Source organism: Camelina sativa, chromosome 10 (assembly GCF_000633955.1).
Source record: "Camelina sativa cultivar DH55 chromosome 10, Cs, whole genome shotgun sequence".
NCBI lineage: Eukaryota > Viridiplantae > Streptophyta > Magnoliopsida > Brassicales > Brassicaceae > Camelina > Camelina sativa.
The window spans coordinates 9,367,016-9,393,981 of NC_025694.1; the positions used below are offsets into that span (position 1 = coordinate 9,367,016).

A 26,966-nucleotide genomic window follows, 5' to 3' on the forward strand; every position below is an offset into this window, starting at 1 on the left:
TTGTGTAGTAAACTATAATTTTGTGTTTAGTTAGAATTGAGTCAATTCACCAATTTACTCACCTATTTAAGTGCTAAGTTTTGATTTAAAAAACTTGTAATGGACAAGTTTTGATACACCAAAACATATATGTATACTAGAAAGTAGACCACGCGATGCGTGGTTTATGTATGCATTATTAATTTAAAATATAAAACAAAGTTTTTATTCAATTATATATGAATTGTACAGATGTAGTTGTTAATATATGTCTTAAAAAATAATATTCATACGGTTCAACTATAATTTATAATTTATATATGTTATATAGTGTTTTATAGAAGGGTCATGAAAAAGAGGAAAGTTAAAGTAAATATTATTAAATATTTTTGATTACAATGTCTTGTTGAAATTATTTAAACAGTATGTTACTATAGTAATAATAGAAATAAGACAATTATTTATAGCAAAGTCAACTATATATAGTATTTTCGTTAAATATGATAAATTATATTTTTTATATTTATTATATATTTTTATATTTTTTTGGAAAATAAAAAACAGATAAGTAGTCTAGAAAGAAAAGTGTAAGATCTTGCCTAATTTTTTTGATAGATAATTTTATGTTGTCCTATTTCTTAATTTTATTGTCATCATCTAAAAGTAAAAGTTTCCAAAAAAATAGTTTTATATATGATAAGTCAATTTTAAAATAATTTATTAAAACAATATCACAAAACAAATATCTTATACTATAAGTTTAACCAGTTTTAATAAAAACTCATGAAAATTAAAGTGTGTGAAATTTAATATAGTTTTTGTTTTCTATATATTGTTTCTATTTTTAATCATTTTAATATAAATATTACGATTAACAATAAATTAAATTTTGAAATTATTGTTTCTTGTTATATTATAGGATGATAAGGCAATTATGTTATGATACCATTATGTTTTTTTTTAGTACATATAATTTAAACACAATCAAAATGTAACTTATAAACTACTATTAAATACAAATTTGAGTTGTATCTTTAATACAATATATATGATTATTGAATATAATGTGAGGTTTTTATATATTAAAAAATCTTTTATACTAAATTAGTCTATCATAAATTAATTTGGTTTCAGTTTTTACTTTGAATGTATGAAACCATTTTATAGTAATAGGATAATTAGTTACAGCAAAGTTAATTATTTTTTGTATGTTCGTTAAATAGTTATGATAAATTAATTTATTTATAGTTTGGTTTTTTTGGAAAAAAAAACTGATAAGTATTCTAAGAAAAAAAAAAGTGTAATACCTTACGTTGATTGATAAACTATGTTGTCCTATATATTAATTTTATTTTCATATCTAAAAGTAATAGTTAACAACAAATAATTTTATAATATGATAAGTCAATTTTAAATTAATTTATTAAAACGAAATCACAAAACATATATCTTATACTCTAAATCTATTTTTTTTTCTATAATTATTCATGAAAATAGAAATGTGTCAAAATTAATATACATATTTTTCTTCTATAAATCGTCTCTATTTCTAATCATTTTAAAATAAATAGTATAATTAATAATAAATTAATTTTGAATAGCTGGTGAGGATCTTATGGATTAGAATTTAATGGTAGTGGAAGATAATTAAACCAAATTTGGAAAAGTGTAGGAGATTTTTAAAATATACCATAGGAGGAAAACGGAGATGATGCTAAATTTGAGAATTAATGGAAATGAAGCGTAAGATGTGATGAGACCCAATCGGATTTTGAAACAAACCTGTTAGAAAGATAAACATTGATGGTCCCTTCGTCGACCCATGTGTGTAGCGGCTTGACTGATTGAGCGTTCTTTAGCCTGTAGCTGATAAACGGAAATGAAATCTCAAAGGCTCGATGGAGAAAGAAACGTCGGAGGTGGGAAGATGAGTACAAAAGCACTAAGGCTGCTGGTACGATGGTGAAGAAGTGAGAAGATGAGATCAGGTGAACTGCCATCGTTTTTGTCGTTTGGTTTTAGGTGCTGACAATATATTTTGGTGGGCCTGTATTTTGACTAATTTGTGTAAGGGCAATAAATAGAGTAAAGGTAGATTAATAATGGGCCTTTTACAAAGTCAAAAGCTTGAGTGGTTAAAAACAAAGGTTTTTAAAGTGGAATGAGAACATGTGTCAGGTGTCATGTTTTTAGAAAAAGCTGAGAAAAACTTTTTTTTATTATATAAGACTAGGATCGTGTCCGCGCTATGCCGCGAGAATGTTTTTTCTACTGTTTTATTTTAATTATTTTGAGGATAATTTTTGTATAGTATTGTCTCTCACCACATACTATAACTATATCTCTTCGGTGTAGCTTTCCCATGACATTCATATTCTTACCTCTCATTATTTTTCTATTGCATGAGATAATACCAATCTGTGAAGCCGTGTGGTTTACTGTATTTCTTACCGGATTCAAAATGCGTCTCCGAAAAATACAAAGTAACATCCAATATTCCAATCTTTTCTATTGTCTTCGTTAAGGTAAAATATTTTAATTTAGAGTAGAAAATGGTAAGTGATGCGAAGGGAAAGGAACAACAAACTTTACCGTAGTTCTCACAATTAATCAAAAGCTGAGATTGAATTCTGGATGTCTCACAATTTTTCGGTTTCCTGAGTAATTGAACGACAACCATTTTTTCACCTATTTTCTTTTTCTACGATTTGGGCTATTTACTTGACTTTTAATTATGAGCACAATTAAATTCCTACGTAACTGCATTTTGCTATTAGTCTGTTGGGCTTGGACTATTTTTTAAAATACAGCAAATTAACTTTAAAAAGTGACATGTAAGGAGATATGAATATTATTGGATATTAAAATTAAGCTGTATTAATTCTTATAATTTGATTGGCTACCTGTTTTAACTTAGGTGTCAACTCTAGAATTCTCCAAAATGCTGAGGTGTCAACATTGGAGAGAAACACATCCTACTTTTATTGTATTGATTTGTGTACAATAGGAAAGAATGTAGCCATCGAATACGGTACAGGTTCTCTCAAAGGTGTTCTAAGCAGTGAGACTGTCAATGTTGGTGGAATTACGATAACCAATCAGTACTTTACAGAGGCTCTTGCTACCAAGAAGGCTGATCCACTTTTGAAAGCGCCCTTTGATGGTATACTGGGACTTGGAAATCCTCAAGATTCTGCTACAAGAACTCTTTCTGTTTGGGAGTCGATGATAAGGCAAGGTAAGGTTAAGAAGAAAATATTCTCCATCTGGCTTGGAAGACCTTCTCTCTTTAGAGCAGGGGGGAGATAACGTTTGGAGGTATAAACCGATCCCGTTTCAAGGGACAACATACCTGTATAACAGCGACTGGGAAGAAATACTTCTTCCAAATGAGCAACATATTAGTCGGTTCAAAAGACACCAATGTTTGCTCAAGGGGCTGCCAAGTTTTTGTTGACTCAGGGAATTCAAACATGCATGGTCCAGCGGTAAAAGAGAAAAGTCATTAGATTAATTCTTACATGAACAGTACTTATTAAGTTTTATGTAAGGGCAATAAATAGAGTTAAATAGAGTTAAAGTAGATTAATAATGAGCCTTTTACAAAGTCAAAAGCCTGTTGAGTGGTTAAAAACAAAGGTTTTTAAAGTGGAATGAGAACATGTGTCAGCTATATAATTAGTCAGGTGTCATGTTTTTAGAAGAAGTTGAGGAAAACTTTCTCTTATTATATAAGATACTAGAAAGTAGCCCACGCGATGCGTGGTTTATGTATGCATTATTAACTTGAAATTAAAAAATGAAGTTTTTATTCAATTATATATTAAATTTACAGATGTAATTGTTAATATATGTCTTGAAAAATAATATTCATAATACTACGGTTCAACTACAATTTATAATATATATATGTTATATATTGTTTCATAGAAGGGTCATGAAAAAAGGAAAGTTAAAGTACATACCACTAAATATTTTTGATTACAATATATTATTGAAATTATTTAAACTGTATGTTACTATAGTAATAAGACAATTATTTTATAGCAAAGTCAACTACATATGGTATTTTCGTTAAATAATTAAGATAAATTATATTTTTTTCTTTTTTGGAAAATAAAAAACTGATAAGTAGTCTAGAAAAAAGATAAGATCTTACTTAATTATTTTGATACATAATTTTATGTTGTCCTATATATTAATTTTATTGTCATCATCTAAAAGTAATAGTTAACAAAAATATAGTTTTTATATGATAAGATAATTTTAAAATAATTTATTAAAACGATATCACAAAACAAATATCTTATAATATAAGTTTAACCAGTTGTATAAAAAATCATTGAAAAGAAAACTGTGTGAAATTTAATATATTTTTTTTATCTTCTATATATTGTCTCTATTTCTAATCATTTTAATATAAATAGTATAATTAACAATAAATTAATTTTTGAAATTATTATTTTCTGTTATATCATAGGGTGATAAAGAAATTATGTTATGATACCATTATGTTTTTTAGTAGTATATATGTTTTAAAGACGATCAAACTGTAACTTATAAATTACTATTAAATACAAATTTGAGTTGTGTCTTTAATACAATATATATGATTATTGAATATAATGTGAGTTTTTATATATTAGAAAATCTTTTATATTTTAAATTAGTCTATCATAAATTAATTTGGTTTCAGTTTTTACTTTTGAATGTATGAAACCATTTTATAGTAATAAGACAATTAGTTATAGCAAAGTTAATTAAATTTTGTTTGTTCGTTAAATAATTAAGATAAATTAATTTATTTATAATTTGATTTTTTTGAAAAAAAAACTGATAAGTATTCTAAGAAAAAAGGTGTAAGACCTTACTTTGATAGATAAATTATGTTGTCTTATATATTGATTTTATTTTCATATATAAAAGTAATAGTTAACAACAAATAATTTTATAATATGATAAGTCAATTTTAAAAAATTTATTGATACGATATCACAAAACAAATATCTTATACTCTAAGCTAAGTCTAACTAATTTTTTTTATAAAATTCATGAAAATAAAATTGTGTCAAATTTAATATAAATATGTTTTTCTTCTATAAATTGTCTCTATTTCTAATTATTTTAAAATAAATAGTATAATTAACAATAAATTAAATTTGAAACTATTGTTTTCTGTTATTTCATGGGAGAGATAAAACAATTATGTTATGATACCGTTTTGTTTAGTACATATGTTTTAAAGACAATCAAATTGTAACTTATAGAATACTATTAAATACAAATTTGAGTTGTGTCTTTAATACATTATATATGATTATTGAATATAATGTGATATATATGTATAAATATATTAGAAAATCTTCTATATTTTTAAATTAGTCTATCATAAATTAATTTGGTTTCAGTTTTTACTTCAAAAATATGAAACCATTTTCTATTCTTATTTGGTTTTAATTTGTTTATATTTTTTAGTTGGGTTGATCAGTTTTCTTTTTAAGTTCTATGGTGTATGATTTCGTTATGAAATATATTAGATGCTAAAACTAAAAAATGGAAGGAATATATTTTTTGTAACAATGTTGAAAAAAATTTCAAAAAAACAAACTATACAACAATTATCTTTTTACAAACTATACACCACATAAGATACAAATAAAATAAAGTCAAATAAAAAAATAGAGCGTTGAATTTAAAATTAACCACAATGACATGTGTTACCAAAGTAGAGTGCCACATGTCACACTGTTAGGCAAAATTAGAAAAAACCTTCTGTGGATAAAAAAAAAAATTTAGTACGATTTTATAGAAGTACTCGATATACAAAGAAAAAAAAGAAATGGGCGTTTCTTTATCAATATTAGGCTCATCAAAATGTAATACATAAAGTAAATCCTTAAAATATCACTAAAACAATTAGTTTCAAAAATACAAATATACCCCAAATTTGTAGTAAACGTTTTTCAAGTTTTAGGATTTGATTGTTGTTCTGAAATATGGTTTTTTTTGAAAAAAAATACATCTATTTGTAAGTTTAATCCAATATTGAGCTAGAAAACCAAATAATTTGAATGCGTATGTAATCTTTCATGACTATTTATCCGATGTATTTATCTTTCCTCTTGTGAGGGACAATGAAGCGTCCATGACTGAAAGAATCGCAACTGATGTTTCAATTGAGTTGATTAGTTCTGCCCCATCAAACGATTTCGACGATTTAGTTGGAATGAGAGCTCATATGGAAAAGATTGAGCCGTTTTTAGGCTTAGACTCCGATAAAGTAAGGATGATAGGGATTTGGGGTCCGTCTGGAATTGGCAAGAGCACTATTGCTAGATTTTTATTTGAAGAATACTCTCATGAGTTCCAGCTTAGTGTTTTCATGGAGAACACCAAAAGACGGTATCCAAGACTTTGTCACGATGAGTACAATATAAAACTGCAATTACAAAAAGAGTTTTTGTCTCAAATAATAAACCAAGATGATATTAAGATTCATCATTTAGGAGTTGCAAAAGACAGATTAAAGTACAAGAGAGTGCTTATTGTTCTTGATGATGTGGATCAGTCGGTGCAACTAGATCCAATGGCAAAAGAAAATGGATGGTTTGGTCCTGGAAGTCGGATTATAATCACAACGCAAGATAAAAGGCTTTTGAATGCACATGGAATTAACCATATATACGAGGTGGGGCTTCCATCTGATGTTGAGGCTCTCGAAATCTTCTGCATGTATGCTTTTGGTCAAAAGTCTCCATTTGATGGTTTTGAGAATCTTGCTTTGGAAGTTACAAAACGTTCTGGTAAGATTCCTTTGGGACTAAAGGTTATGGGAGCTTATTTTAGAGGAATGTCGAAGCATGAGTGGAAAAAAGAACTACCAAGGTTACGGAATAGCCTTGACGGAGAAATTGAAAGTATTTCGAAGTTTAGTTACGATGCATTACGTGAAGAAGACAAAGATGTTTATCTTTGTATAGCATGGTTTATCAAAAATGGATGGATTGAGAAAGTGGAAGAGCATTTCCCAAAGAATTTTGTTGATGTGAGCCAAGGTCTTCACATCTTAGCTGAGAAATCTCTCATATCTATTAGTTGGGGATATATATGGATGCATGATTTGCTAGCACATTTTGGTAGAAAGATTGTTCGTAAACAATCCATTCATGAACCTGGGCAATGTCAACATTTGGTTGATGCTGGAGAGACTTGCCAAGTATTGAAGAATGATACAACAGTAAGTTTTCACATTAATCACTCGTCGAGTGTTCCCCTACAAAATTTGATAAAAACAAATCTTACTTATGTATCTTATGCATTTTCTTGGTTAAAAAGTTTTATATTGAAATTGAAGAAGAAATAAAAAATGACAAATGCCAAGATGCAGTTTTGTATTATATACCTAATCCCTAATTATGATCTCGATTCTTGTTCAATGCAAGAGAAAATCAAATCAGAACTCCTGGGAATGGATTTTCGTGGGGATGTGACAATCCAGGCTTACGGTATTTAGTAAGTGTAATTAGGCTGAATCTTTTGATTATAATTTCACGTTGAATTGATATGTACATAAATATGTTGAAACAATGAACAAGTTATTCAACATGCATGATATATATACTGCACTATGTATGTGTGATATCGATCTATTTTACTGATCTTACCGAATATTTGTTTTCCTACGAAATGACATAAATATGAAATGACTCACTCCAAAAATATATAAAAATGCAAAATAAAAGAAACGGGCCACATTCTACAAGCTTAAGCTGATAGAATGGGATGGATCGTTAAGGATCCTCAAAACTCTATGATTCTCCAAGGATCATCTTCAAGACCCTTTGTTCCCTCAGCTCTAGTGGCGGAGGCACTTGCTATGAAAGATGCGATTAGTGCAGCCATAGCCTCGGGTGTATCTAGGGTGGCCGCTCCTCAGGTTGTTGTCAAGAACTTGTTCTTTTTCTTCAATCCCACGGTCATACAAATGAGCAAGATGATATTTTAGCATCTATCTCTTTGCTTGAAAGTAATATTTTTTTTTCTATTTCTTTTTTTTTTATACCGCGTTGAAAGAGCGATAAGCAAATTCTTTAGCAAAGACTGCTCTGTTATCTTGTAACATTTTTGAGTTTCCCCCTTCTTATAAAGAAATTTTGCCGAAGAAAAAAAAGAATAATTGATGGATCCTTTGTAATCCGTAGGTTGGTTAGTTGTTCTAACGATGACAAACGGGTCAACCGGCTCGGTAAGACCAACCTAGATCATAAGTTACTAAGTTTGGGCCGGTTCATATTTTTGGCTTAGTCCATGGGAGTCGATGTGTTTTTGCCAACGGAAATAAAGCCGAAGTGAAAACTTTGATCTCTTTTGTCGGATATCGTGTATAAATCATATTTCGTATGTGAAATTGCATGTATGAACTCAATAATTTTTCCATGAAATTGTTCTCACTCTTGCTTATTTCTTCTTAGAATTCTTAGAAGAAAATTGGTACAGCTGATTATTTCCAATCTATCATGATCATAAAGAGTGGTGGAGCCATTTATTGATTATTATTTGTATGAATTCAAATTTGTTAACCGGGTTTGTTTGTTTTCCTCACAAAGTCATTGGCGACACTTGGATAAGGGAACAAAGTATTGTGGCCACACGTGGATAAGGAAGAGTATTGATTAGTGATCTACACGCTGTACAATACAAAAAAATATTTATGTAAATTTGGATTTGTTAGTTACAAAATAATAGTAACCAAAAGGAATCCTCGTCTTTGGAACCTCTGTTAAGTGTTTACCTGGCGACTAAATGTTAGTTTCAATACTTTTATATATGATCAGAGTCTAATATATTAAACAATCTTTTGCTTTTATAATGTGAATGTGTACGCAAGACTATTCTTGAATCAAAAACGTATGTAATTATAACCATTGTTCACCACTGTGATTTTGCATCATATAATTGTACTTGCCAGCTTCTGCTTGTGTCTTGAAATTTTCTATTCTTAACACACCTGTATTAATTGTTTTTTACTCATTGCATCCGAAAAAGTTGACGATACTCGATTTTTGGGGATGAGCATGTGGAGTACCACCACCATTAACCAAACTGACAACACCATTTTTTCACCATGAACTAGTGGGATACCAAGAAAATACGAAGAAATTAGAGGCCACTTAATTGTTTATTATATTGGAACACACAACATACCAAGTTTTAACTCATCAAATCCAAACCCTTAAGTATCTTCAGACTACATATGATGCATGCTAAGCAACTAAAATAAAAATAATCATATATAAAAACATCAGCAATATTTTTAGTCTGCCTTGAGATTGGTAGGTGGAATCAGCAGGAAGTTCTGCTTTCCTCTTATTATTGGGAGAGAGAAAAAAAAAACAAAAAATAGAGAGAGAAAGAAAATATCACCTTAGGGTTTTGATTCTAAACCCTAAATTGCTAAGGTCTCTCGCTCTCTCATCGAAACCAAAGCAACGTCCGCCGCGTCTCTTATATTCTTTGGGTAACTCCTCTACCGTCGAAACGAAACCATGTCCCTGATCACCGGTGAAAGATTATTCCCCGTGCCCACCACCATAGCAGCCCAGTGTAAGTAGTATCCCTTGCTCGAAGTCGATCTGGATTAGATTTCATCTCTGTCATTCTGTCATAGTTTAATTTTAATGGATCTGTTTTCTATTATATTTACGATGTTTCGTAATAGGTTTTTTTTTTAATCGTTATCCGTTTTGTGAAATCTCTCACAGTTCGTCAAACGGTTGTCATGTGGGTCATAAAGGACGAAGAAATCCCTACGGTTGACGAATTTTGGTCGACGTATGAGAATATCGAACCATGTCTCCAGGAGGAGGGTATTCGTGGGATACCGAACTTCGAGGTTCACATCGTTGATCCGAATAAGGAACCGTCAGAAGCAGATTTGGATCCTTATTTCCATACTCCCATCCTAATCAATTGTGATCCTGGAGGTGAATTCTTACTTAAAACCCTCTTTTTCCCTTTATATATTTATATGTATATCTCTCCGTTGGTGTATCATATCTCCGTTGGTTTATACTATTCCAGATAATGAAGATGATAGATTTGACAGGATAGTACTAAACATTCTTCTGTTAGCATTGGGACCCGATCCATATAATTTTGTGATAATCTCAAAAAACAAAGACTTTGTACTAAACAAAGACTTTGGACAAGGCACCAACTTCTCCAGTGTATGTGACTCTTTAAGAGAGATGGGTGTCCAGATTGCTGTAGCACATCCTGATCATTTCAAAGACTTTGATAGAAGAATCTCACAGACGGAAGTCGCGCCCTTTTGAATCTCTGTTATGCGCACCAAAGCCGAAGAAACTCACAAACGGAAGTCCCCGCTCTTTTGAATCCCTGTTAAGTGACGACGACTAATGTTAAATTTCAGTACTTTCTTATGATCGGTTTATATTAAACAATCTTTTGTGTACGCAAGACCATTCTTGAATCAAATACGTATGTCGTCATATCGTATGTATTCTCCACTGTGATTTTGCATTTCCCACCTTTTCCTTGTGTCTATCACCTTAGAGCTAAATATAATTAATAACTAAAGGGATCAAATATGGTGGTGACCATGTGGAATACCACAACCATTAACTAAACACTTAAACAGTGAGTGAGACGGTGTAACATATGATTGTTCTAATATGTTCACGTCAGAAACTCTTTAATTTAAGTCTCTCTATCAACCAATGTTGGCTATCTAATTAAATTTTTAGTCTCTTTGGCACTCTCAAATATAGAAGGCCATGGCTGGCTCTGAAAAATCAATTTCTCCCTCTATAATCTCATCGAGTGTCCCCTTTTCAGTTTTTCTACAAATGTAACACAACAACAACAAATCACAAAGTTTAGTGGATAAAAAAATCAAAGACTTTGTCTGCTCTCTCAGAATAATGTCCCAAGCGTATGTGTTCCCCGTAGAAATCTCCTCTTAGAGTTTTGAGTGTCAAATCTGTTCTTACCTAAAGAGTGTTAGGTACGGATTCAAGTTTTAATCAGAAAAGGTCAAGAATCAAATCATAGCTATGGTAGTTCAAAAATCAATTCTCCGTAAGATAATTTCCAATAAATAACACAAAAGAAAAAAAAACGGAGCTCAACCTCCTGAGTTTCTGACACAAATATTATTCATCAACACAACCAAATCCAAGCACTTTAAAATGTCTTCAGAATACATATGGTACCAAATTAACCAACTACAATCATAAAACATCATATTTTGGTCTTCCTGAATCAGCAGGAAGCTCTGCTTTCCTCTTGTTGTTATTGGGAAGAAGGGTTTCATCATGGAATAGGTTAGCCAAACACTGGGCAGCTAAATTCCCATTACGAGGTAACCAATATGGTTCAGCATCGGATAACCTAACACCATATTTCCTATGATTCAAAGCCCGAAAACTTAGAAGCACCTTTGAATCATCCATGTTTTTTGAGAGTACAAACAAATTTGATGTCTATTAACATGGAATAAATTTGATGTCTATTAACACGGAGGTTAACGGTTCTACTAACGGCGGTTATCTATTCCGTCACGGTCGTTACGGTTCTGTCGTTTTGTGGGGCTGTGTAAACAAAAATCATAGTTTAGAGGTTTAGAGCGTTACTAAAATTAATTTGATGGTTTATATTGCTAGTGAAATTCTTTAGAAGTTTAAAGTGGTATCCAATAACACTTTTTCCCTTGTTTTAGTGTTATTTTATGGTATTTCTCTATATTATTTATTCTATACTAGTATTTTTGGAGTAGTTTTTGCTCAAAAATACTTTTTTGAAAGTTTTTGCATTTAATGCATTGACTTTAATATTAGTTACCAAAAATTTCAAATTAATTATAAGTAAGGTTTAAAAAAATAAAGAAATATTTCTACCTCTCTCAAACATAAATATATAATTCCTTATTTCCTTTTCATTTTCATTTTTATTTAAATTTATTTTTAAATTATCTTGAATTATTCTATAACACAAGTTAATAAAAATTGTTATTTTTTCCTGCATATGATGTAATACAAATTTTTAAAAACGGACATATATTACTCAATTTACGAGAAATGTTCAACTTTTTTAAAAATTCTAAGTATTATAAATATTTAAACTTTATAAGAAGCGCCAATCTTATAAAATGTAAATGGTTACAATCTTAATAAAAAACATAGCAACTCAAGCTAATATTTATAATACAAAACAATAAATATAAAAAATTAATATGATATAGTGCGAGTTAAAATATCTCTGGACGAAATTATATAGCGGAAAGGGTTTGTCGATATTTATATAGATTTAAATTTTAATATCATTAATTTGGTGTTACACGGGTAAAACATAATTTCATTATTTTGTTAACACTATCGGTACCAGAAAAGAGACATATCTAATTAAATTGATTAAATAAATATTATGTAAAAAATAAATTATATTATGTTATTATATGGTTTAAACTTTAAATCATAAAATTAAAAATTATTATACAATTATAACATATTTAACCAACAAATAAAATTTGTTGGTTATAAACAATTTGTACCGCGGTGTACCGCGGGTCCTAATCTAGTTTATTTAATAATTTACTAATTTTGATAAATATACTTAATTTAGTTTTCTTTAGTAAAATTAAAAAAAAAAAGTTTTCTTTAGTTTTTTGTTCCTGCGTGGGCACTTCACCATCCATTACTGCAAAATGATATCTATCCTAGAATGGAAATATATTGTATATGTAGATGTTAAGATGTAGTATGGTTTGAGAAATCACATTGTAGAAATCAACTGTTCTTTTTTTTTTCATAAGTTATTAAGTTCACGTCAGCAACTCTTTTGCACGGCTGTAAAAAATGTTGGCTATCTAAATAATTTAAAGTTTCTCTATCAATCAATGGAATGGAAGAAGTTTCCCTTGTTGTGGCTGTGTGGTACCACTTCTCATCATCGCGCAAAACTCTTCATAATTTATTCTTCCATCCTGCATAACAGAGACCCATCATTAATCGTAATCTTAATTGGTTTATAACTTCTTTGTTGCTATATATGTAGAGGGAAGCGTATAGCTTACGTTATCTGTATCCACTTCTGCTATGATTTCTTTGATGCTAGCTTCATCTCCCATACCATACTTTTTCATTGCTGACTCCAACTCATCCATTGTGATAAACCTGTATCCACAAGTGTATTGTTGTCTTTAAATAGCTCTCAAGTTTATATTTACTCTGTTCTTCAAGGGACCAAAAACTTACCCACTGTTGTCTTTGTCGAAGTATTGGAAGGCTTTGAATACGTGTTCGTCTCGATCAAATCTGTATCTATGCATCGTCGCTGAGATGAACTCGATGTAGTCGATTGTTCCATTACCATCTACATCAGCCTGAAACATATATATATATATATATAAAAAAGCTATTCAGGTTCCATCTTTTTTTTTTAGAAGAATATGAAACATTAGAAGCAAGGCAAAGAGGATGGTAATACTTACGGCTTCCATGAGTTGCTTAACTTCTGCTTCAGTGAGTTTAGAGCCAAGTCTAGCCAGCCCGGTTTTCAATTCTTCGTAAGTGATTGTGCCGCTTTTGTCTGTATCCATATTGGCAAACATGGTTTTAAGACCTTTTATTTCCTCTTCCGAGAGACTCTCTGCAATAACCTACAAAACAAAACAAGATCCACAGCCAATGATTAAGCAGAACAAAAGAGAATGTGTAACTTGCAGAGAAGAAGCGTTTGTAGTTTTACTTTAAGAGCTAGCTTCTTAAGCTTGTTCATTGCTCGGAATTGCTTCATCCGAGATAACACAGCACTATCAATAGGCTTGTCCGGTGCTTCTCCTCCTCTTATCCAAGGATGTTCTAAAAATAAAGCACCACAAGGATCACTACAGATTAGTAAAGCATTCCAAAGTAAGTTGGCTACAAAACAATACTTACAGAGAGGTTTAATGGGAGTTTACCAAGAGCTTGTGCCGCTGAGATTCGCTTCTTAGGGTCTTTAGTAAGCAACTTCCTCACAAGGTCTTTAGCACTCTCAGATATAGAAGGCCATGGTTGACTCTTAAAATCAATTTCTCCCTTTAGAATCTCATCAAATATCCCCTTCTCATTTTCTACAATGTACCAACAACAATAGAAAACATATAAATCACATAGTTATTAAGTGGATAAACAAATCAAAGACTGTGTTCAACTTTTATTACCAGCCCAAAAAGGAGGTACACCACAAAGCAAGATGTATAGAATAATCCCTGCACTCCAAACATCAATTTCCTTTCCATAGCTTCTTCTTAATACCTCAGGAGCAACATAGTAGGCACTTCCTACTATATCTCTGTAAACTTTCCCTGCATTTTTTTGTTTGTTTTCAGTTTATAAATCAGCACATCAAGCATATGAACACAAGAATCAACTATGAAAAATAGCGAAAAAACGAACACACAATTAGTTCTATCATACTACATATTTGTACAGTGTGTCAGCAAAACACTTGCATACATTCCCAAGTTCACACAAAACTAGCTAAACCTCTGTTTTAAAACTTACCACTAATACTATTCACCAAAACATCACTAAATGAAATAAGATTCTTAATATACAGACCATTCCTGACAAAACCTATATATATCCATAACATATCTCCAACATTCATCAGAATCTTATGAAATCTAAAGCATTTGCATATATATAACTATAAAGGAGAAGAAGAGACTCACCTTCTTCAATGAACACAGACAATCCAAAATCAGTAGCTTTAAGCATAGCATTATCATCAGTACTAGCGAGCAAGAAGTTCTCAGGCTTGAGATCACGATGAATCACTCCCATGAAATGACAAATCTGACAACATTCAAAATCGATCTAATAACACCAGCAGCTGCTCTCTCAGAGTAATGTCCCTGAGCTATAATCCTATCAAACAGTTCACTACCACCACACAACTCCATCACCAGATGTATAGATTGTCTATCTTCGTACGCACCTCTGATCTCAACTATGTTCTCTTGTCCAGACAAATGCTGCATTATCTGAATCTCTCTCTTCACGTCATCTCTGTCCTGCTTTCTCATTAGTTTCCTCTTGAGTATTGATTTGCAAGCGTATACGTTCCCCGTTGAAATCTCTTTGCAGCTGTAGGTTATACCGAATTGGCCTCGACCTAATTCGTGACCTAGCGTGTAATGTTTCCTGATTTCTTCAAAGGGTTTGCCTAGAATTGTCTCTGTTTCTCTAAAGACGATTGGTTTCAATGGTGTTGTTCGAACCTGCTTCTCTTCGATCACCTTATCAATGGGTTTTGCTTCTTGTTGTTGTTGATTACGATGATTTGGTTGGGTTGTTGTCGGAATTTGATGAGATGGAGGTTTCTGAGGCTCGGAGACGTTACGAGAGACATAGCTTTGGGATTGATTTGTCGGAATTGAGCTTTGTACGCTGCCATTGATGAGATCACTCTCTGTGTTCCGGTGTTTGCTGCTAAAGCAACCCATTTTTAGGGTTTTTTTGTGTGGAGAATTTCTTGTGTTCTAGGTTAGAGAAGAAGCAATTTTGCTCGATTTTTCACAATGTCTTTTTTTTTTTTTTTATCTTTTTTTAATTACCATTCTTGGTGAATGTGAAGATTTTTATTTTCCATCTATGTTTTATTGACATTAACGGTTTTATTTGTTTTCACGGAAATATTCCATTTTCAGCTATCTTGATTATTGTAATCTCTAAGCCATTAGTTTAAGAGAAAGTTGTATTAATTTTTCTAATGCGTGGTATAAAATAATTATATTAAAAAAAAATCTTGGATACGTATGATCATCATTGATGATTTGATTCATACTGAATATAATATACTAGTTGATTAACGTTAAACTAAATATCGGAAATACATTGTGATATTATTGTATAGACATAAATATATATTATAAGATTAATTACTGATCAAATTAAATTAAGTAAAATTAACCATAGAACCCTGTTTGGCTCCATACGGCGTCTCTGACCCGTCTCATGTCTCGTCCCTTTAACGTCCTCCCCACGCCCAAAATCACAGAAGAACCACCGTCACCGTTACGACTACGCGCAGCCACGTATTCATGAGGTGGCACCATCCCACTTTCCCAGTCATTATCCGCCACGTCAGCATCATCATTATTATTATGATGCATTGATCCGACGACGGACTCTGTCTTTAGGATCTTGCTCCAGTCAGGCACTTTTACCGGCGCAGAAGTCGCCACGTGTCTCTTTCTACGTCCACTCGCACGACCTCCTCCGTTGTGTCTCCGTTCTCCGCCACTAGCCTCGAGGGAGCGTGCTGTCCAAGCGCTTTCTTCTGTTGGTTGATCAGGCTCGAGCACCGACCAGACATCCTCTTCCATGAGTTCCAGCTCAACGGAGGTTTCTACGTCCACGTGGCGGTTACCAGACTGATGAGGACTTCCTAGAAACCTTTCGCTCCGACTAACAGTTAAACCCCGACCTTTTCCCATATATCTAAGAAAAATGTACACACTTGGAAGAGCTCTTGTATTGTTTTGTGTAATGACTAATGAGTGAAGGAGGATGAGGATGAGCATGTGTATATAATATATATGTATATATATATTAATATATATATATATATATATATATCCATTAAAGATGAAGAGGGTCTACATTGTGTGTGTGGTTTTTACTCAGTTATGTTCGGTAAGATCAAAAGAAGAGAGATGTCATAGTCCACGTAAAATAGTCGACATAGTAACCATTTAGATTACGACACACTATTATTTTATATTTATTTTAACATTTATTCTTACTCAAATGAATAGCCGACTCATTATCACAATATAGAGAAACCGGAACTGAACAATCAACCCCCATGGAAACAAGAACCTCACGCAACCATAGAAGCTCACACACTGTTTCGGCTATAGCCCGATATTCAGCCTCACACGACGAACGAGAAACCACATCTTGCTTCCGTGTCTTCCAAGATACCGGAGAACCACCAAGTTGAATAAACCAAGCAGTGAGAGAACGTCGAGTTAAGGGACAACCGTTATGATCAGCGTCACACCAAGCCGTAAGACGAAGATCAGTACCAGAACGGAGAAGAATACCTTGACCCGGATTGGTCTTGAGATAACAAACAACTCGACAAGCCGCCTCCCAATGTTCCACCCTCGGAGCATGCATAAATTGAGACAACAAATGAATAGCGTACGAGAGATCCGGCCGAGTAACCCCAAGGTAAATAAGACGACCAACCAAACGACGATAGCGAAACGGATCAGGAAGCAATGCACCCGTAGCCGTAGCCAGACGATGATTCTGTTCAATAGGATGAGAGACAGGCTGCGCCCCAAGCAAACCAGTATCCGAAATGATATCAAGTGTATACTTACGTTGAGACAGATACATACCAGTAGTATTCCGAGACACTTCAATGCCCAAAAAATATTTAGAGATACCCAAATCCTTCATACGAAAACAAGAGCTCAAATACGTCTTAAAATCAGCAATGACTGCATGAGAGTTCCCAGTAACGATAAGGTCATCAACATAGACGAGCACATGAATACGCCGAGTGTCATCAGCATAGGTGAACAATGAATAGTCTTTCAAACTCTGCTCGAAACCATATTCCTTAAGAGAAGTAGAGAGCTTTGAAAACCAACATCTAGGCGCCTGCTTAAGCCCATAAAGAGACTTATGTAATCGATAAACCTGTGTCTTATCATGAGTACGGAAACCTGGAGGGAAACGAATGAAAACCTCCTCTTCTAAGTCACCATGTAAGAAAGTATTGTGAACGTCCATTTGATGAACCTCCCAATCCCGAGCCACCGCAACTTCCAAGAAAGAACGCACAGTAGTCATCTTACAAACAGGAGCAAACGTTTCCGTATAGTCAAGCCCCTCGGTCTGGTTGTTGCCAAGGACCACTAACCGAGCCTTGTAGCGCTCAAGAGTGCCATCAGATTGATATTTTAACGTAAATACCCATTTACACCCAATAGCTTTCTTACCCGGAGGTAATGTCTCTGTCGTCCATGTGCCTTGGTCCTCAAGCGATGTCATTTCACTACGGACAGCTTCACGCCAATTATCATCTTCAATAGCCTCAGCGAACGTCCTAGGTATCTTACCGGACGTGATCGCAACGAGAAACGCACGATGGTGATCCGAAAATTGAGAGCAGTCGACATAGGAGTCGATAGGGTACCAACAAGTTTCAACAAAAACACCATCGGACCCCGCATGAGTCGTATTAGTCACATAGTCATGAAGGCGTGTAGACTTAAATTTTTGGCGACAACCTTTGCCCATAGGCTCATGTGTGTCATGAGTAGACACATCCAAGACATCAGAAGAATCAGACACAACATCATCACGTGATGAGTCCAAACGCAGAGAAGAAGAAGTCAATTGAGTCACCGGAGAGGAAACGGGAGATACGGCCGAAGGATCTCCCAAAGCAGTAACTCGTGGCGGAGGAGAAACAAGTGGTTGCGTGGCCAAAGGAGTTTCAGCCGGCAAGCCCTCACTGGAGGACGGAACCAAATCCAAAGTAAGGAACGCATCATCATCAATAATAGGAGTCGGTATAGTCGTAGCTGGTGCAGTCAGAGAATCCAAGCTAGTATGAGCAAATGGAAACTCCTGTTCAAGAAAGACAACGTCGCGAGAAACAGAAACTACACCAGTATCAAGGTTGTACACTTTCCAACCCTTTTTCCCGAAAGGATAACCAAGAATCACGGACCGATTACTGCGGGAAGCAAATTTATCCCCACCGTGTTTTTGGTTATGAACGTAACACAAACAACCGAAAATACAGAGATGGTTCATCGGAGGTGGTCGGGCATAAAGTACTTCAAATGGAGTCTTGCCATGGAGCACCGTCGTGGGCGTTCGATTGATTAAGTAGCTAGCGGTTAGAACACAATAACTCCAAAATTCAACCGGAATGTGAGCATGAAACCGTAAGGCTCTGGCTACATTCAAGATGTGATGATGTTTTCGCTCCACACGTCCGTTTTGTTGAGGAGTTCCAACACAGGAAGTTTCATGGAGAATACCGTTCTCGCGAAAGAAACCGCTAAGGCTTAAAAACTCAGACCCATTATCGCTTCTCAATGTCTTAACCTTGCGGTCAAACTGTCTTTCCACCAAAGAAACAAACTCACGTAGAGTCGAAGCAGTGTGAGATTTTGCGGGCAGCAAATATATCCATACATCACGAGAGAAGTCGTCAACAATTGTAAAAAAAAACCGTGATCCACAGATTGCTGTTGTCCGATAAGGACCCCATAAGTCGCAATGAATCAACTCAAAAACTTCAGAAGTTTTATTAATGCTCAAAGGAAAAGAATCATGTGTTTGTTTTGAACGAATACAAACGTCACATGTTTTTGAATCAAAACCACTACTACTAGAATTTGAAAAAGACAACATCTCCATAGTTGTAGAAGAAGGATGTCCAAGGCGACCATGCCACACCTCCTTGGGTTGTTGCTACAAAACTTGTGTCAAAGCTGCTTCAGACTTCCCTCGAAAAAAATATAACCCATTCTGCTGTTCACCTGCGCCAATCACCGTCTGTGTGATGCGGTCCTGAACAATACAAAGCTGATCAGATATCTTGAAATGACATAGTCGATCTCGAGTCAGTTGAGAGACCGAGATAAGGTGGTAGTGTAAGCCATCGACAAAGAATACGTTTATCAAAGTGAGATGTNTCACGGACCGATTACTGCGGGAAGCAAATTTATCCCCACCGTGTTTTTGGTTATGAACGTAACACAAACAACCGAAAATACAGAGATGGTTCATCGGAGGTGGTCGGGCATAAAGTACTTCAAATGGAGTCTTGCCATGGAGCACCGTCGTGGGCGTTCGATTGATTAAGTAGCTAGCGGTTAGAACACAATAACTCCAAAATTCAACCGGAATGTGAGCATGAAACCGTAAGGCTCTGGCTACATTCAAGATGTGATGATGTTTTCGCTCCACACGTCCGTTTTGTTGAGGAGTTCCAACACAGGAAGTTTCATGGAGAATACCGTTCTCGCGAAAGAAACCGCTAAGGCTTAAAAACTCAGACCCATTATCGCTTCTCAATGTCTTAACCTTGCGGTCAAACTGTCTTTCCACCAAAGAAACAAACTCACGTAGAGTCGAAGCAGTGTGAGATTTTGCGGGCAGCAAATATATCCATACATCACGAGAGAAGTCGTCAACAATTGTAAAAAAAAACCGTGATCCACAGATTGCTGTTGTCCGATAAGGACCCCATAAGTCGCAATGAATCAACTCAAAAACTTCAGAAGTTTTATTAATGCTCAAAGGAAAAGAATCATGTGTTTGTTTTGAACGAATACAAACGTCACATGTTTTTGAATCAAAACCACTACTACTAGAATTTGAAAAAGACAACATCTCCATAGTTGTAGAAGAAGGATGTCCAAGGCGACCATGCCACACCTCCTTGGGTTGTTGCTACAAAACTTGTGTCAAAGCTGCTTCAGACTTCCCTCGAAAAAAATATAACCCATTCTGCTGTTCACCTGCGCCAATCACCGTCTGTGTGATGCGGTCCTGAACAATACAAAGCTGATCAGATATCTTGAAATGACATAGTCGATCTCGAGTCAGTTGAGAGACCGAGATAAGGTGGTAGTGTAAGCCATCGACAAAGAATACGTTTATCAAAGTGAGATGTGATACGAGAGAGACCATCCCGTGTTTAGTAGAAACCGTAAACCGGCCATCAGGAAGTTTGATAAACATAGGAGCCATATCACAAACATTCGTTAAGAAATCAATGCTTCCCGTCATGTGGTTAGAAGCCCCAGTGTCAATAATCCAAGACTCAATAAAAAACTTACCAGCACGAGGATCATGAGTACCAACATTCCGTGCATTAAGCATATCCTTCAGCTTAATCCAATCCTGATCACTTAAGCCGCTAAAACCAACACGATCAGCGTCGGTGATATTGGTATGTCCGAGAGACATCGAAGCCGCAATGTGATGAACATGTGTAGGTTCAACAGGCTTAGAGGGAACAACCGAGACACGACGATCGCTGCTTGAACCACCTGGACCAACCTGTGAAGTAGTGGGAAGTTTGGAACAAGGTCGATCGCCCCACCACCAAGGATAACCGATCTTACGAAAACAGTTATCCGCCNAATTGGACCCACGAAGTTGTGGTTGTGAGATCACGGATCCAGGGTTATCTCCAGCNCTTGTAGTGGAGGAGATGAATAAGTACGCGGAGCCACACGAACAGCGAAACTAGCCCCCTCATTCCGTTCTTCCATCAACCTACCCGCTCTCTTTGATTCCTCATCTTGAGAAACAACTTGATACGCCTCATCAAGAGATGGAAGTGGATCACGCGATAAAAGAGAAGATTTTACCGCGCCAAATACACTCACATCAAGACCCATGAGGAATTGGTGTAACTTATCTTCTTCACGTTCCTTGGCAATCTCCTCAGCTGTCTTCGCACGTTGGAAATCAGCAAGACTTGTCCATAGTTTTGTAAGTTTCCCATAATAAGCTTCCACCGCGGAACCCTTTTGTTGACAATTAGCCAACTCAGTCTTCAAACGCTGGACTCTTTGGCCATTCTTCACCGAGAATCGCTTTTGTATGTGAGTCCATAAATCAGAAGCAATTTCATGATGCGAGAGGGAGCTACTCAAATCCGGTGCTACAGTTTGTCGCATCCAAGACACCACCCTAGCGTTATTAGCCCACCAATCCTCAAGGTCATCGGACTCATCATCAGGTTTGGGGATAGTCCCATCCGCAAAACCAAACTTTTTCCTTGCTCTCAACACAAGACGTAAGTTCATAGCCCACTCATCGTAATTGGACCCACGAAGTTGTGGTTGTGCGATCACGGATCCAGGGTTATCTCCAGCCGAGAGATCATAGGGATCGATTCTACGTCGGGTAGACTCAAAACGAGACTTAGAACCCGAAGTCAGCGTCGAAGCAACCTTAGAAACAGATTGATCGTCTGTCATAGTTCAAAGAAAAATATATCGACAGAATGATCATTATACCAAGGTCAAAGGGAAAGGAAGAAATCAAAAAACAAAACAACAAGAAGAACAGGATTCTCCAAGCAAAAACAGAGGATCAAATAGCCTAAAAAATTAGGTTTAGCTCTGATACCATGTCAAAACCCTTAAGATGTATAAAAGGTTTCTTATTCATAATGTTGCACAAATGTGCCTTATATAGTAGATACAATATTTGACCTAAGGAAGTAAACATAAATAACCAAACTATACAAGTCGATATAGTATTTACACAATAGAACCCTGGCTCGTAATATAGATGATAAGCCATAGTGTTCCAAACAAAAAAATGATGACAAGTCATATATAATAATTTTGTCCCAATCTAAAAGTAAAGTTCAATCATATATACACAATATATGGAGTTTTAGGTGCCGACGTGCACCGGTGCATGCCATAATGTGTTCTAATATCTGGGTATGCTAATTAGTCTTAGGTGCCGACGTGCCATCATGCGTTCCAATATTTGGATATACTAACTAGACTGCTCTAGTAGCTCCAATATATAATTTGTGAAACAAGTTAATATAACTGATGATTAATTTTGATAAACTGTAGTACCTATATATTTCATAATTTTTTCCAACAAACTTGAGTTTTATTTAGTGAAAGTCTATATTAATCCATGGAATTATAGAGTGTTTGTTATATAAGACATTCACAAATATCCATAAATAACTGAAATCACAGTACGAAAAATTGAAGACAAAATAAGTTTGTCAATCATTTGATCTTCATGAGTTATTATTTTTCTTACCACCATGAAATTGATTAAACCATATCCAGATTTGTGCATGTATCTGTAAGCAAAGACTTCAATTATCTCGATCGTTTCAGTTTTGTCAGAATCAGATATATTATATTGGTCTTAAGAAAAGGGGAAAGTCCTCGAGAAGGTCTTATATTATAATACGATGATCGAAATTAATTATGTCTTAGGCACCCACGTGAGAAATATTTGTCCGTCGGTGGTTGGTCCAAGTATGTACAATAATTCGTTAAGCCAAGCATACGTGAAGTATATAAATGGGAAATGTTTTAGTACTCTACATGCACATAAGATTCGAAATGAATAATTATAGTTTTCTCCTCTGAATTCAGTTTTTGGTATTTTTGTAAGCATCTGAAAGAGATCAATGGTGCAGATTCATATTTGTAGAATACAAACAATATATATGACACGACAAGTTCTAAACAAAATTACATAAACATGTTATTGGCTTATTTCACTCTCTGTAGCTGAGGTGGGGTCTATTTCTATTATCATCTCCGCATGGGAAAGCAAACAAGATATGTCGCAGTTCAGCTGTTCGACACGTGTTCACTCATTGCAAGCAGGTCCAACTAATCTTGTCTATTAACGTCAACACGTGGTCTTATCTGAACCCATCAATAAGAAGATTAAGACCGGACTCGACGAGTGTGATGGTGGATTGGGATAGTGAATGGCTAACGATGGAGACCGACGAACTAAACTAGCAAAGTCTACATGTGGTGCATCATTGTTCTGTCCTTTCCTTCGTCTTAACTTTGCCTCAATTATTAGTGTTTTTATTAATTAATTAATTAATCAAACTCTGTTGTTTTAATTATTCATATTCGAATTGATCATTCAATAATCTTGATTTATAAACACGTGACATGTCCGCTCCATTGTTTAAGTGATTGATATATGATAATATTAAGCTATTAACTAATGAAATATGATTGATTGCTTGTTTAAACCAATTGAGTTAATTATGCTGTTTTGTCACTTATAGCTTCGAATGTATATTACAATTATGTAACTATGTTCATAGAAATCGGTGATGAACTATTTATAACAAGAAATACTTTCTCAATCTTTTTTCTTATCTAAATTTCACTGGAAACCATATCGACCAAGTTGTAATGGAGGATATGGCAATCTTGTTCTTTTCTCCGAATGTGCAAAGAAATAAAAATAGTCAAATTTGATTTGTCTATATTAGAAAATGTGAACTAGAAATAATATCTGAGCATAACCCGCATGCTTTTTACGGAAATTATCTTCTTCTTTTTTTGGATCAAATTACGGATATTACCTTAGTATAAGAATTTATTAAAGCTACTCAATTCCTTTTGCAAGCAAGAATATTATTACATTTCTTGTAATTCGTATTTGTTTCGTTCATCTTTTCATCTTTTGGATGATTTTTTTTTTCTTTCCTTTTTTTCTTTTAGGAAACGGGCTCCCAATCATAAAAGTTTATGTAACCGTGAAAGTTTAGCAACTTCGACCCATTAATAACCCAGGCCTATTTTAGCTATTCAATTTGGGGAAACGAAAAGACAAAAAAAATTAAGAGTGGTGTATTCAAACCATGATTTTGGAGAATTTGATGAAATTTAGGAAATTTAAAATTTTGATAGATTTTAGGAAAGTTGATATGATTTTCTGTAAAATTCTTTCAAATCCCACCTAAAACAATGAGATTTGGATTTCTTTATTTTTAACTAAACAAATCCTCTCAAATCCTCCAGAATCCTAAAAATCATTAAAATCCAAATCCACAAAACTGTTTCTAATAACAATGGATTTTAAAGTAGATTTTTCAATCATCAGTTCAATAACGGTGGATTTTAAAATAGATTTTTAAATCATCAGTTCAATAACAGTGAATTAATAAACTTTTTAAAATTCATGATTGAATAACATAGGATTTATAAAATTCACACAAATCCCTTACAATGTCAATTTGAATACACTCACCTAATAGAATTCTTATGTTGTTGTAAAACACTGGATGTGGATATCCATAACCGGCCCATACTCGGCCCATGTACGTCCAAGACATTAAGGCCCATCGGCCACCTCCTTTAGTCTAGGTCGGTTTAGACATCCTAATGTACTTGGGCTTTGCCCTTCACTATATATATGTAATGTTCCATTCATCATTAATAATAAGACAAGAGAAAACCTCCTTGGACTTTCTCTAGTTTACAAGACGTTATCAGCACGAGTTTGCCATAAAACTCCAACTGAGAAAAATCCTAAAACCCTAAGCCGCCGCCGCACACAAAGTCCCTTCTTCATCCATACTCGGCGATCGGTTCCTGTCCGTAATCTGTCCGAGTCCGTCCGTGTTCGGCAATCAGTTCTCGTCCGGGGTGAGTACTGTTCGGAGATCTGTTCCTGTTCATGAAGCAGCTGTGTTCGTGATCGGTTCTTCCTCCCATCCAGGCCGAGGTTCGTGATCAAGCTAAGTGTAAAACCGAGGTCTTTAGCTCCCGGTTCATATCCAGTCAACCTCCAAACGGTGGAAGGTAAATAAATCTAAACCCTCTTAGAACCTATGAATCGAACATGATCTCCTAAATTTAATGGGACAATAAAACTTGCAATTATACAATCAACAAACCAAAACCCTATAACTCTAAAACTTAAAATCGGATTGCTATAGGGTTGTTTTAGATTGTTTGCAAATTAAATTAATTATGCCATGTTTAAAATTATGTTGTTTGTTTGTATTAAAATCGATGGCATGAATACCTAGATCTAAAACCTAAAATAGAAAATATTAAGCTTCTTGATCTAGGTTCAAATCCGGTTATAGTTAATTATTTGTTAAAATCAAAACCCTAAAATCTAAGACATTAAAATCAGATTAATTCTATGTTTTACATAGAACCCTAAAATCGATTAGGAAAACTTCTAATTTAATTTGTTGGCCATTATCTAGTATATTTAAGAAATTTAAATATATTAGACAATATCCTAAAAACCTATAAATTATTTCCTAAAACCTTTGTCCTAACCCTAAAACTAGAAAAAGGAAAAACTTGTATAGGAAAAGGAAAACCTTAAGAAACGGAAATTCTTGCATACTAGATTTTATATTTATCTAGGATTGTTCTCATGCACATAATACGCCACGAAATTACATAAATAAACAAGACATTATCCACTAATATAATCGGCATGTTTCGGTCTCATATATACCGCATAGCCCAAAAGAAAATAAATCCAAGGTCCGGTTATTACCGCATGGCCTAGACTATAAATCGGCATGGTTCGGTTTTAAAACCACAAGACCCAAGAGCATAAATATTCGGCATGGTTTGGTCTCATATATACCGCATAGCCCAAAGATAGAACGATTACATGTTTCGGTCTCATATATACTGCATGGTACTAATCGTATGCCTGTTTCTATTTTGTAGAATGGCAAAGATCAACAATCTCAACTATGCTGCACTTAACGTGTCCGGAGACAACTACCTCAAATGGGCTTTGGACACCAAGATCAACTTGAAATCAAAGGACCTATGCGAATGCATTGAGGATGGTAACGATTGCACTGAAAAGAGTAGGTATAAGGCGATTTTGCTAATCCGCCACCATCTTGCTGAAAGCCTCAAGGATCAATACCTTACAATAGAGAATCCTCTTGAGCTTTGGACAAAGTTGAAAAACAGATATGGACACCAAAAGATGGTGCTCCTACCAAAGGCTCAATTCGATTGGAAAACTTAAGGATCTAGGACTTCAAATCCGTGGATGAGTATAGCTCAGAGCTATTTAAGATAGTCTCAATCCTTAAGTTATGTGGTAAGGAGATCACTGAGGAAGATCTGCTAGAGAAGACATTCTCAACTTTTCACACCAACAATATACTGCTTCAGCAACAGTATCGTGAAAAGGGTTTCAAAACTTATGCAGATCTTATCTCTTGTTTGCTGCTTGCTGAGCAAAACAATGAGTTGCTACTAATGAACAGTGCAATGAGACCTCCTGGTTCAGCCCCATTACCTGAAGCCCACAAAGTCGATTTGACCAAGAAAGAGCCCAAAGAACCCATCGGGCCCAAAGAGACCAACTACGTCCATAAGAGCAAGTACCATGGCCGTGGCCATGGTGGTAAAGGACGTG

General features: G+C 34.5%; 4 protein-coding genes across 4 annotated transcripts; 2 read left to right on the plus strand and 2 right to left on the minus strand.

Moving 5' to 3' along the window:
- LOC104720205 (disease resistance protein TAO1-like) lies at nucleotides 6,125-7,984 on the plus strand. The gene is made up of 2 exons (XM_010438151.1): nucleotides 6,125-7,216; nucleotides 7,775-7,984. Exons 1-2 carry the CDS (start codon nucleotides 6,125-6,127, stop codon nucleotides 7,982-7,984), a joined length of 1,302 nt encoding a protein of 433 aa, XP_010436453.1.
- On the plus strand, nucleotides 9,227-10,501 carry LOC104718123. Its single transcript, XM_010435798.1, has 3 exons — nucleotides 9,227-9,582; nucleotides 9,741-9,962; nucleotides 10,060-10,501. Exons 1-3 carry the CDS (start codon nucleotides 9,525-9,527, stop codon nucleotides 10,311-10,313), a joined length of 534 nt encoding a protein of 177 aa, XP_010434100.1. The 5' UTR covers nucleotides 9,227-9,524; the 3' UTR covers nucleotides 10,314-10,501.
- On the minus strand, nucleotides 12,849-15,558 carry LOC104718124 (calcium-dependent protein kinase 15-like). The gene is given in 9 exon segments (XM_010435799.2): nucleotides 12,849-12,982; nucleotides 13,073-13,172; nucleotides 13,254-13,381; nucleotides 13,490-13,657; nucleotides 13,747-13,859; nucleotides 13,961-14,113; nucleotides 14,204-14,347; nucleotides 14,717-14,845; nucleotides 14,848-15,558. Coding segments are annotated over 9 exon segments (1,668 nt in total). The 5' UTR covers nucleotides 15,491-15,558; the 3' UTR covers nucleotides 12,849-12,892.
- On the minus strand, nucleotides 15,798-16,586 carry LOC104718126. The gene has a single exon (XM_010435800.2). The coding sequence runs from the start codon at nucleotides 16,568-16,570 to the stop codon at nucleotides 15,953-15,955; it is 618 nt and encodes a 205-aa protein (XP_010434102.1). The 5' UTR covers nucleotides 16,571-16,586; the 3' UTR covers nucleotides 15,798-15,952.

What these genes read in the sequence shown, in the direction of transcription:
- LOC104720205 (XM_010438151.1), top strand. Translation starts at nt 6,125, where the DNA reads ATGACTGAAAGAATCGCAACTGATGTTTCAATTGAGTTGATTAGTTCT. An exon ending in TATTGAAGAATGATACAACA is followed by an intron (nt 7,217 to 7,774) that starts GTAAGTTTTCAC and finishes TGGATCGTTAAG; the next exon opens with GATCCTCAAAACTCTATGAT.
- LOC104718123 (XM_010435798.1), top strand. Translation starts at nt 9,525, where the DNA reads ATGTCCCTGATCACCGGTGAAAGATTATTCCCCGTGCCCACCACCATA. An exon ending in CACCACCATAGCAGCCCAGT is followed by an intron (nt 9,583 to 9,740) that starts GTAAGTAGTATC and finishes AATCTCTCACAG; the next exon opens with TTCGTCAAACGGTTGTCATG. An exon ending in AATCAATTGTGATCCTGGAG is followed by an intron (nt 9,963 to 10,059) that starts GTGAATTCTTAC and finishes ATACTATTCCAG; the next exon opens with ATAATGAAGATGATAGATTT.
- LOC104718126 (XM_010435800.2), bottom strand. Translation starts at nt 16,570, where the DNA reads ATGCTCATCCTCATCCTCCTTCACTCATTAGTCATTACACAAAACAAT.